This window comes from Hippocampus bargibanti, linkage group LG12 (assembly GCF_051943395.1).
Source record: "Hippocampus bargibanti isolate YZ-2025 linkage group LG12, ASM5194339v1, whole genome shotgun sequence".
In the NCBI taxonomy this organism is placed as follows: Eukaryota; Metazoa; Chordata; class Actinopteri; order Syngnathiformes; family Syngnathidae; genus Hippocampus; species Hippocampus bargibanti.
The window spans coordinates 16,716,473-16,728,727 of record NC_142745.1 but is presented as its reverse complement, the minus strand read 5'-3'; the positions used below and the strand labels follow the sequence as shown (position 1 = coordinate 16,728,727).

Sequence of the window (12,255 nt, the reverse complement as noted above, 5' to 3'; positions counted from 1 at the left end):
TTTAGTAAATATTTGGCGGCCACAAATTAGCATTTAATGTGCGTGAAAGCAACTTAGTGGATTTTTTTCTCCAACTATGACATGTGTACGACAAATAAGTACAAAAGAGAAACAAACATCCTACCCAATGTGACCTCGGTTTGCATGGGCATGGAGAGAGCCGGATGTTTGACTTCGCAGCTGAAAAGGGCATCGTTATCCAGCTGTGGGTTGAGGGTCCACGTCAGCCGCGCTTGCACCACCACCGAGCCGTCGCTTTGCGGGATGTGCGTGTGGCTGAAGTAGTATAGGGGGTCCGTGCTGTGGACCCAGCGGGGGAACTCTCGGCTCACCACCGTCTCCGGGATGACCTCTGTGGCGGGGCTGGGCTCCGCGGCCTGCAGGCCCTGAGTGTGGAAACGCTTTGGTCGTTCCGTGTAGAAACGCGCCGACCGGCTCTCCGGGCCCAGCAGGGAGAGTGAGCGCTGCAACTTTGTCTCGTCCAGGTCCCGGCTGATGAGCGGCCTGGCTCTTCGAAAGCCTGCCGAGCCGCCACCACCACCGGCACCTTGATCACCGGCTGTGGGCTGAACGTAGGAAATCACCTCGATCAGCTCGCCGTCCCGCTTGAAGTAGACCTTAAACAAACAGAATAAATCAATTACTGGTTTGTGGACGAGGCCAAAAGACATCCATCCATCCATTCATCCAGCCAGCCATTTTCTCAACCTCTTTTCTTCACAAAGGAGTGCCGGGGCCCATCCCAGCCACCTTCGTGCAATAGACAGATCCTTAGTGTTTGGGCCATCATTATATTTTGAACCATTAATCGAGGAAATGACGCCAGCACACCAAAAACCAAAACACCACCTGATTTGGGGGCTTATGGCCTCACGATAAAAATATGGTGAAAATGGTTCCAAACACTAATGTTGCATTGTATCATCACAATTTAGCAAAAATCCAAAGAAGGGCTCATGACAAATTTCTACAGTACTTTTGACACTAACGATTGGGCAAAAAAAAGTTCCTGACTATTTTTTCTTGACAGCAAACAGTCTTAATAGTCCATAATGACAACACTTATGGACTAAATGGAAAATGTTCTTGTATATAAATAAGCAAGTCATGTTAACGTGATCCCCTAATGCGGCCATCATAATGGCCTCAATGAAAACGCAGCCACCAACTCCGAACATGCGCTCTCGGCCGAGCGACCTTTGAGCCAGTTCACGCAGGACTTGCAAGCTAATGATCTCGTTTTTGTTGCAGCTAACACAGCCTCGGTGACAAGACAACAAGAACAAAACGAAAAAAACAAATAAATAAAACACTGCGTTGTCTAAAAATACATCATCTATCTTGTGTGAACAGAACCAACATAGGCTGAATTCAGGTGGTCTCAATGCGACGTACGGATCTGGATGCTTGTATTGCTAAGCTCAACCACACCTGTGAGAATTGTGGCGCTGCCGAAGGGGAGAAACGAGATGTCACATAAAAGAAGGTTCATTGTCCCAAAAAATCCACTTGGATTGCATTCCAGGGGACATACATTTTTTCCCCGATGTGAAAGCAAACATATCATCTGCTGCCGTTCTTTAAAGGCTGTGTGGTAGTCGGATTTGTTTGCACTCATTATTGCTGTTTTTGCACTCAAGGTAGCGACCCTTCAGGTGCCAAGTGCTGCTTGTGGCAACATACCTTCACTCAAGTATTATAGATACACATGCACTTGGCTGAATGTATGCCTCCACGAGCTGCGCTTGGTACCTTAAGGGTCGCTACTGTTTGTGCATGTGTGTGTTTGTGTGTGCGTGTATGGCTGTCCGTGTGTGTTTATGTTTGCGTGTGTGTGCGTGTTTGTTTTGTCACAAACACAGGCACAGCTACTATTGTATTTTTTTGTGTGATTTTTTTTTTTGCTATTTTGCTTGCAGTGTTCAAATACAGTTGGATGGGATGAGGATAAATGTGTATACTTTTGTGTATAATTTTTTCCATTGCTATATATCATTTGGAAAGATTGGTGCCCGCATTGGTAAATAAAAAAGTTGTCCTCACAAAGCATAAAACGTGTTTGTGTGTGTGTGTGTGTGTGTGTGTGTGTGTGTGTATGTGTGTGTGTGTGTGTGTGTGTGTGTGTGTGTGTGTGTGTGTGTGTGCGTATGTGTGTGTGTGTAAATGTGTGTGTGTGTGTGTGTGTGTGTGTGCGCGTGTGTGTGTGTGTGTGTGTGTGTGTGTGTGTGTGTGTGTTTTGTCAGTTCAAACAGGTGGTCCTCCACAAAGCAGTAAACCTGAATGTGTGTGTGCGCGTGTGTGTATGTGACCACAGTATCCATCATCTTATTGCGGACATTTTCACAAAGCTTTTTGACATTTTCTGCACTTTTGCAGTCTTTATTAAGACTCTTGTCGAGCAGTTGTGATCTCGCCAAGGGATGTCTCGAACTGAATTTCTCCAGTTGATTGATCAAATTACATGGTGTGAAAATGCTATGCTTCATCCCTCCTCTTCACAATTTTGCAAAGCACAATTTTGTAGTCGGGTTTGCAACTAGATATTTATTTTTAAATGTCACCGCACGACGCAGGAAAAAGTGTATGTGCTTTTTCTGCATGCATATAAAATGGATCCAGATTCTTTTCACAGACGTTTTTAAGAGGATACATGTACATCCATGTTGAGGGAAACATATTTAAAATATGAATGTTGGAGATGTCGTAAAATGGTAATTTCATTCAGAAGAAAGATTGGCTTGAGAAATGGATAATAAAACAGATGGTTCATCGGAATGGGGGTTGGGGACCTTATGTTCCCGAGAAAATGAGGCAAGAGAAACATACTGTGTTTTTTTTATATTGACATGAGTCCAAGTCCAGCTAATGACCTGTACACTTTGTATTAATTCCTGTGAGCTGTTAAAATGTAAATTTTCAAATACGTAGCTCGATTTGACAGGGAGGTTGATAACAACAACACGGAAACAAAAAATAAAAGAACAATGTGTCTACAAATAGCAGCGCAAACACTTGATTAATTTCTGTCAAGTGATTATGAAGCTGCCAGTAAATGTCGCTCAGTGTGACACGTGTCAAAAAAATAAACATTACATTCCCTACTGTGACATGGGCACTGTGCCCCTTGTGTGATTTTTCGACATCCGCCGTGCAAATTTGTCAAGAGAAAAACAAAAAGAAAAGTTGCAAACAACTGTGCGCGTCTTATTAATTTACAGCTGAAAATAGAAAATTGTCGATAACAACATAGCCCATATCCCTACCTGCTGCCGGGGGAGTTAATGCTATTACAACAGACCCAACGTACCCCTTTGGGTCTGTTCTAATAGCTGTTCGAAGACCCCCAGCCAAAAAAATAAACAACCTTATTTGAACTAGAAACCGTGCAGTCTTGCAGGAGACTCAGGAATCACAGAACACAACAGATATGGCGTCTGACTTTATCCCTCACAATAAAAACAAAAGCCAATAAACTATGGCAAATTCATATTTCCGAATATCTCCTAAAAAAATTGAAGACCCCAAAAAGTAAATTCTGAAATTTAGTGCTAAATGCATCATATTTGGTTGGAGATACAGCAATTGTTGAAAACAAGACTCGATTTAGATATGTGAACTGGGGCTTTGCTCCCATAGAGTGCCTTATTGTTGCAGTGTGGATTTAGGCTTTAAGTATATGTAAAAATACATATAATCTAGTATAAATACCATATTTTCCGGACTGTCAGGAATGCCAGACCTTTAATGAATGGAATATTTGAACATTTTTCTACATATAGGATGCACCGCATTATAAAGCACACCTTCAATGGATGACATATTTTTATTTGTTTTCAATATAGTATAAAGCGCACTGGATTATCAAGTCAAAGTCAAAGTAAACTTTATTTTCAAATATGCTAATATGCATGACATACAGCACATTATAAGGTCATTTTTTGAAAAATTAAGGCTATTGAGTTATAGTGCGGAAAATACGGTATATATTTGTACGGTTAAATAATGTTTTGCCTTATAATACGCTGCATATGTTCGGTTTATACTACTATTACGAATTGCCTTATATAATGTGGAAAACATGGTATTTTGCATTTTTTTAACTCAATCAAGGTTTTTAATGATCTTTTTTGGGTTGTCAACATAATAGCCAAACCAACGTCAACGTGTACGTCAGGGGAGCAAGGTTACAATACGACCTGGAAACTCAGATTACAATTTTTTGTCTTGCTCGCTACTTAATTTAACAGACGACGTGCAAATATTTGTCCACCCCATCGAAATGATTTTTGTCACTCAAATTGCAGGATCCATAGAATATTGAGTTTTAGGACAACATAAACATTGAATACATCGTAAGAAACTCTCTTCTTTCATCAGAAAAAATGCTGAGGCTAGTGTTATCAACATTGAGGGGTTGCAGTACAAAAGGTAAATGCTGCCTCCTTGTGGAAGGGAAAAACATTGCCAGAGGTCTGACCAAAGCTTTAAATGCACCCCCCCCCCCCCACTTGCAAGTAAAAACCCGAACCAATTCGGGAATGGCGCTCCATGTCATGCTTTTCAAATCCCAACTAAATTCAGGAACGGCAGTGAATGATTTAATTTGAAATGTAATTAGAGAATCTCTTCGTTTTCCCCCACTCAACAAAAGCTACTGGGACGTGTGAACGATGAATAGAACTACGGGGTGACGTTATTAAACTGCAAGAGATGCCTCTCGGAATGATATTTCTTTTTCCGTTTTATTGAAACGTCCCATCGAGAAGAGAAGGCTCAGAACAGCCGGCTGGGCTGCTTCACTGTCTGTCATGTTTATTCTCAGCGTTATCAACCTCCACCTTCGTCTGGTTCCACCGCAGCATGCGGCCGCTATCAGCAGGCCCACACCAGCGTTGTCATGCGACGACGCTGCACGTGACCGTGTTTGACTGTTTGTACTTGTACATAGCAGTCGGCAGATATTAAACTCATGCCAGGCGCGCCTCTCAAATGGCGACGAAAAGCGGATACGCTGCAAGTTTCTCTCCCTTTACGACTGCTACGGCGGCCTCGGTTCCGACGGCATTTTCTGCAGCGTGTGTGTCGGTGCCTTGTCTTGCATGATAATTATTTGACTGCGGAAAGGCGGCTTCTCAGAAGACTCGCGATCCGGGGATGATGGTAGCTGCACTGCTTTTCGACTTTTAATACTCAAAGCAGGCATCTCTGCATGTAGAACATAATAAAACAGTTGTTTATTCGTTTTCATTGAGGCCATTATGAGTGAATGGAGTTGTTGGAAAGTAAATTATATATGGAAAAAAAATATTCATATGGTGCGGAAAATACAGGCTTTGTTTTTATTATTTTTTTTTTTGTCGAACAGAGAATTGGTGCAAACACTGTCTTTATTTCATGCACTTTGAAAGGTCACAACGTGACCTCAAAAATAATCCACAGCCATATATGCGATGTCAAATAGACCAATAATGGTTTAATCTTACAGGACAAAATGTTTTGTTGGCTGTCTGCTACAGCAGGATTGTAAAATTCCACAGAGTTTTGGGACAAAACATCAAAAAAATCCTCCTCCAACCACCTTCAAATATCTGAAGGGGACCAACAGAAATCTTTGAATTTGAGGTGTTGCATACATAACACTGTAGCATATGTCACAATGCTACAGCATGTTGCGACAGGTCGAAAAGCAGCGGTGACGTCACGACCGCACGTAGACTAACATGGTGGCACAATAAAGACGTTGACAAAGCCACTCTTCTCCTCTCATTCCTCCAGACACAACACTGGCGACGAAGATGGACTTCTACACAGCTCCCCTCGGAGGAGGAAACGATTAGGGATCAACTCGTGGAGCACACGATTGATCCCAAGCTACGGGAGAAACTGTTATTGTCCCATGACGACCCCCCACTATCGAAGGCTGTGGAGATGGCATTCCAATTGGAGAACGCAGCACAATTAACGGCTCGGCTCATGAACCCACCCATACCTTCACACTCTCCCGCGTTGGCACAGATTGTTGCTCCAACCCCTCCACTCCCACAAGCCACTTCCAGTTACGAATCCACCTCTAAATACGACGCTGCCGAGATAAATGTGGCCAGACGTCAAGGGGCCAACACATGCACGCCTTGTGCCAACTATGGGTCTGACTCACACCCCACAAGTGCGCCCACTTGCAGAGCCATCGGACAACGATGCCAACTCTGCGGGAAGATGAATCATTTCGCCAGGATGTGCCGCTGTGCTCCCACCTCCACCTACCACGGTGCCGAGGTAAATGTCGTCAGACATCAAGGGGCCAACACACGCAGGCCGTGTGCCAACTGTGGGTCTGTTTGGCACCCCACACGCGTGCCAACTTGCAAAGCCATTGGACAAGGATGCCAGCACTGCAGAAAGATGAACCACTTTGCCAGGTTGTGCCGCTCAGCTCCCACGTCAACATAACTGTCACGCCACTCACCAGGCCAGCCGAAGAACTGGATGGAGTGAGCTTAACACTCCTGCTCGACACTGCAGCCTCCAGGTCACTGTTGAACGTGTCCACAGTTCGACGTCTATTTCCTCATCTCCCGATCGAGGCCAGCGCTGAGGACTTTGGCTATGGCCAAACCTAGATTGGCATGGTGGGCAGTGCCACCTTCACAGTGCGCTATGGCTCGAGGACTCTCCCCCCCTTCACCTTCCAAATATCCCGTTATGGCACCAACCACTTGGGCTTGGACTTGTTCTGTGCACTCGGCTTTTCCATCTCTGACAATACGGGTGCCACAATTCACCCCCAGGCCAACGGGGACGGAGAAAGCTCCAACCAAGCAGACGGCCTTCCGTACTCTTCCTCAGCCAGCAGAGGGGCCAATGAGAAGCGCCGGGCGAAGCAACGCACACTTACTGTGTCGGACTGGGTCCGCATTCGCCGTCCGAGCTGCTCTCACAAATTGGACTCTTTCTGGACAGCACCAGTCCAGATTACTGCCCAATTCGGACCGACCACCTTCTGTCTGACTGACGAGTCGCGTTGGCATTCCAGCCGCCTAAGGAGAGTGGCAGCACCGACCCCCTCGAACGACAGGGCTGTCGCAGATATGGGCTTCTCAGGCAGAGACTACTGACGTCCTGTCACACATCCGAGAACACTGGTGGGACGCCTTGAAGAGCGTGGTGAAGCAGCGGTGCCCGTGGGGCCAGAGCCTTGGCCAGCTTGTGTTCGCCTTTGCCCTCGGTATTTGGACAATTAAATCACTGATTTTGAATATTCAGACCCTAGCCAGTGCTTAGCCTATCGCATGGCAGAATAACCCACATGGCTAAGCAGAGAAATCGGCAGTCTACCCGGTTTCCCTTGTTTACAGAGTTTCTCTGGTTCCTTCAGGGAGGGGGGGGGGGGTGTAAATGTAGCATAGTAAATGTAGCATATATCACACTGCTACAGAATGTTGCGACAGGTCGAAAAGCATCGGTGACGTCACGACCGAAGGTAGACTAACATGGTGGCACAATAAAGACGTTGACAAAGCACCTCTTCTCCTCTCATTCCTCCGGACACAACAGACACCATATAACATATACAGTATTAGCATTTATGCATGTATGCTACATGTCTGTCTGAATACTTCTACATTCATTTGATCATCATCATCATCATGGCAACACGTCTTGAAATATGAATGAACATTTTAATTTCTACGGCACCTCAAGATCACTCGGGTAATGGATGAGCAATTTTTTATCAATGCATTTATTTTTGACGTGATTGCCCAGTAGGTGTTTGGGTGTAAAAAATAGTTTTGTGGAGTTTGAGAAAGGCATTCAAACTGGACTTTTATCAAACTGTCCTGCAATAGGCAGAGAGCTGATAAAGATCTTCTTACCACTCATGCTGGAAACTTGGATTTAAAATCCTATAGTTGAAACCCAGTTGAAATTCATGACACTAAAGCAGGAAATGCATCTTTTATTAGAATGGCAAATACCATATTTTCCACACTATAAATTGCACCGGATTATAAGGCGCACCTTCCATGACTGATCGCCTTGAGTTTAAACTCTGCATTGTAAACTTTTCTCTTAACAGGTGCCATTTCAGTCTCTTTTCATCAACACACAAATGTTTTATAAACCCCAGAATGCACCGCTGACTACTTCTTCAACAGGGGAAAATGAAGTTGGTGGCTCAGACAGCTCAATTTCTCCTACAGCCTCAAAAATATTCCACGGTTTTATCCATTTATCACAGTACATATATTAATATAATTTTCAGGAATGACCAATCTTCTTTCTTTAAAACTTATTTCCCTGAAGGGGTTTTCATCGTATATTTTGGCCTTCAAATTTTGAGAAGAAAAAAAATGCACACACAGGCAAAAAAAAAACATTTTCCATTTATAATTATTGTGCCAAAAATGTAAAATTACGGCAAAATACAGAAAAAAATCTGCATGGCGAAGAAATTTTAAGAGATTAACCAAATGAAAAGCAGTTTAATATATCCTAGCACTCTTGACGCTCCTAAATTTACGAAAATTCACGTTACGACGTTACGGTACAGACGAACATTTTTACAGGTATAGTATGTCGAAAAACGTTCAGACAGAGATGCTATAAATTAGATTTTGTATTTCACGCCTATTTCCGGCCGAGCTCGCTTGCGATTGGCTGCATACTGGTCTTCACTCACGCACACAGAAACATTAGAGCAGAGGTGTCAAACATACGGCCCGCGGACCGGAACCGGCCCCCAAGGAGGTTCGATCAGGCCCGCAGGATAATTTGAAAGTGTAAAAATGCATAAAATACATGGAATTAATATTTTTAATTCGCTGCAATTCATAGATTATCCGCTAAGGGGCGCACTCTTTCCATCAGAGTAGAAGACACGCCGGATCACTGAGACAGACTGAAAAAAGCAGACGGTGTCAATGCGCCATCTGCTGCTTGTTACGACGTTGTTAATACCTTGGTCTCTACATCTCCGCTACACCCTCATTAGCCAAAATGTCATTATCCAAACGGAGAAAAGTAGATAAGGAGTGTAGAATTTTCAAAGAAAAATGGACCACATCCTAGTTATTTACAGAGATGCACGGTGTGTTTGCAACAAGCTTCGGTATTGAAGGAATATAATATTCGACGCCACTACGAGACTCATCACAGCGAAAAATATGATGGGTTGCAAGGACAACTGAGAAGAGAAAAGATTAACAAATTGCTGGCGGGTCTGAGGAAACAGCAGTCAACTTTCATCCGGAGCCGAGAAGTTAACGAAGCAGCGGTAAAAGCCAGATACCTAATTGCTAGCGAAATAGCATTAGCATCCAAATAGCATTAGCATCGAAGCCGTATTTCGACGGTGACTGTTAAACGATGCATGATGAAGGCGGCTGAACTTGGAGAGACAAGCGACAAGCTTTTGCCAATATTAGCCTGACAAGGAATACTATAGCAGAGAGGATTTATTGCATTTATTGCCTTTGTACAATCAATGCGATCAGTTGCAATGCATATTTGTGAATGATAAAAGTAAATTGCACATTTGTCTAAGGAAATATGAGATGTTTCATGAAATGTATTGTAAAAGGATAGTTCATTAAATGTCAATATTTTCCTAATGTTCTTGTGCTTCTTTACACCAAAACAAAGGAAAGATATGATATGTTTGCTATTTTTAGCAGAGTATGGTATAATTTTAATGGTCCGGCCCACTTGACATCTCCCTATGATGCGAAATGAGTTTGACACCCCTGCATTAGAGGTTTCAAGAGCTGGATGTTTACGCGACGGACACCAAGGCAGACCAATCAGCGCTACGCTGAAGTGTTGCTAACGAGTTCAGGCCCCGATCCGCCGAGCTTGCTTCCGATTGGCTGCGTGTATGTGGGCGGGGAGGAAGTCCCTCTTCCCAGTTGACGCTCTGACGAGCAGGCGCCGAGCTCGCTTATGATTGGCTGTGTAGAGTATGTGGGCGGGGAGGAAATCCCTCTTCCCAGTTGACGCACAGAGGAGGAGGCGAATGGTGATCCATGACAAAATGTAATGGCACGTAAATTGGTAATTACATGCCAGCAGCTTCAGTAATGGCTTACTGAAGACCCAAGGGTCGTCATACTACAGTAAGTGTGTTTAAGTTAAACATACATTCCATACAAAATATACACTGCACTGAAACAATTTATGATCAAATTCACCTTACGAATGACCGCTCAGAACGTATCTTTGTCATGATCTGGTTGGCGACCAGCGGGTAGCGACGTCAGCCCTGCCGGCAGCCTCGCAGGTGCTGGTCGTTATAATCAATGACACTTAAAAGGACACCTGGCACGATCATCCGGTGCCGATTCATTGTTTGTTTGCTGCTTGGTTGCAGCATGCATCGTGTACGTGTTTGTTTAACCTTGGCGGGCTTTTACTTTTGGTTTTCTTTTGCTACTTTGTATTTTTTCCATTCAGATCATTTTGATGTTTTACATTTTGTTACTGCTGACCTTTATTTTAATACAATTTGTCAAACAACCTCCTGCTCCCTCCTGCCTGCTTTTTGGGATCCGAACCCGCCATCACCACCTCGCAAAACGCGACAATCTTGTTCGTCTGTACTACTTCTACAGGCAGGAAATGGAATTTTGTCAGCGGCTACTGACAGTTTCGCAGCTGCATAAATGTGACTTTGCATATAAAATGCACCGGATTACACGACGTGGGGTCATCTTTTGAAGAAAATGAAGGCTTTTGGACGCGCCTTATTGTCCGGAAAATACGGTATAATTTTCTGACTGGTTTTCAGTCTGATGCACAGATCCATCTCATCCACTCACATACAATTTGGAGAGGTTGCCATGCCAACGAAGCAGCTACCCAATCTCCTTTTAGGAGTCAGCGTAGCAGATTAATGATTTTCCCTCCATTTCCTCTCGACGTAATGCTGAAGGGAAGCGTGTATTGAATATGCCGAGGTCCACGTACCGAGGGTGCGGGCTTTCCTCCCTTTGCAGTGCAGACCAGTGTGAAGTTCTGGGCTTGGTATCGACTGAACGGCGCCGGCGTGTTCTCGGCCACCACAGAGATGTTGTTTGGAGGAGCTAGTAGAACACAAATACAAGAGTCTCTGTCATTCATTTGGCACGTTTCAAACAAAAAATAAGGACCTCAGGGAAAGTCAGACATAGAAAATATCCATAAATCATTGAAAAACCTTCACTTTCAACCCACACCCTTACTTGAAACTCAAATCTGACACCAGAGTCCCAAGTGGAAATCTGAACTTGGAACCCTGACAATGTCTTGAATTTCAGCTGAGTCGCTAAACTGAAATCCGCAAGCAACATACGACAGTGCTGAGAGAGTAGCGATGAATGAATGCAAATCTTCTCGAGAGAGAAAAGAAAATAATATGTTCAACAAGCAGCAAGCCCAGGCGCCTTAAATGGCAACATGAATATTTCATCGCCAATACGGTGCCTGATTCCAGGAAAATATCATCTGACAGTCAAGGTCTGAGATTTGGTTTGTGCAGAGGGTCAAAAGGCGACGGGGACAGTCAACAATACATCCTAATACAATTATAAAAGTAATAACCCTCCCCCTTTCTCTTTCAGCCAATCTGTGGATTAAAACCCACATTTGAACATACATTCAAATTAGGGTTCCATTGCATGAGGGTAAAACAAAGCTTTTAAAGTGGGTTTAAGATTAAACCAGTTCAGAGACGTGCTTCAAAATGTGGGTTTCAATTAAAAGCCAAATTTGAAAACCTAACCACGCACGGAACCCTCACCTGACTGAAATCCCATTTTGAATCATTAATGTTGGTTTAAATCTCTACTTTGAAACCCCAACTTGCCTATTAAACCCTAACATTGACCCCAAAACCTTTCCTTAAAACTCAGACAAGACTTGAAAATCTCCTTTTAAACTTCAACTATGTCTTGAAGCCCCAATTTGCTTGAAACCCTAATCCTGACTCCAAGCCCTATAACATATGTGAAACCCTAAATCAAGATAACAACCAATATTTCAAGCCAGATTTACATCCCAAAAAACACATGTTGGAATGTTGAAACACTAAACCTAAAACCCAACCCACATATTGACACCCTAATCTGAAAGCCAAACCCTTGACTGCACGACTTTTGACTTGTTTGCTTCTTGGGCGCTCATCTGGAGACCCTCATGTCAGTTTCCTGTTTTTCACCAGATGTACAATCGATACAAAGGGAAATTTAGGGCGATAGATGAAGTGACCTGGGATCTACGTCT

At 43.7% G+C, this 12,255-nt stretch overlaps 1 protein-coding gene across 2 annotated transcripts in view; it reads right to left on the bottom strand.

The window, feature by feature from the left end:
* igsf21a (immunoglobin superfamily, member 21a) overlaps positions 1–12,255 on the bottom strand; it is a 208,373-nt gene that overhangs the window by 19,914 nt on the left and 176,204 nt on the right. For both annotated transcript variants that reach the window (XM_089010127.1, XM_089010128.1), the window contains exons 5-6: positions 10,963–11,078; positions 125–617 (exon numbers count right to left, since the gene is read on the bottom strand). In XM_089010127.1, coding sequence (XP_088866253.1) covers positions 125–617; positions 10,963–11,078 — 609 coding nt within the window. The remainder of the gene's footprint in view (positions 1–124; positions 618–10,962; positions 11,079–12,255) is intronic.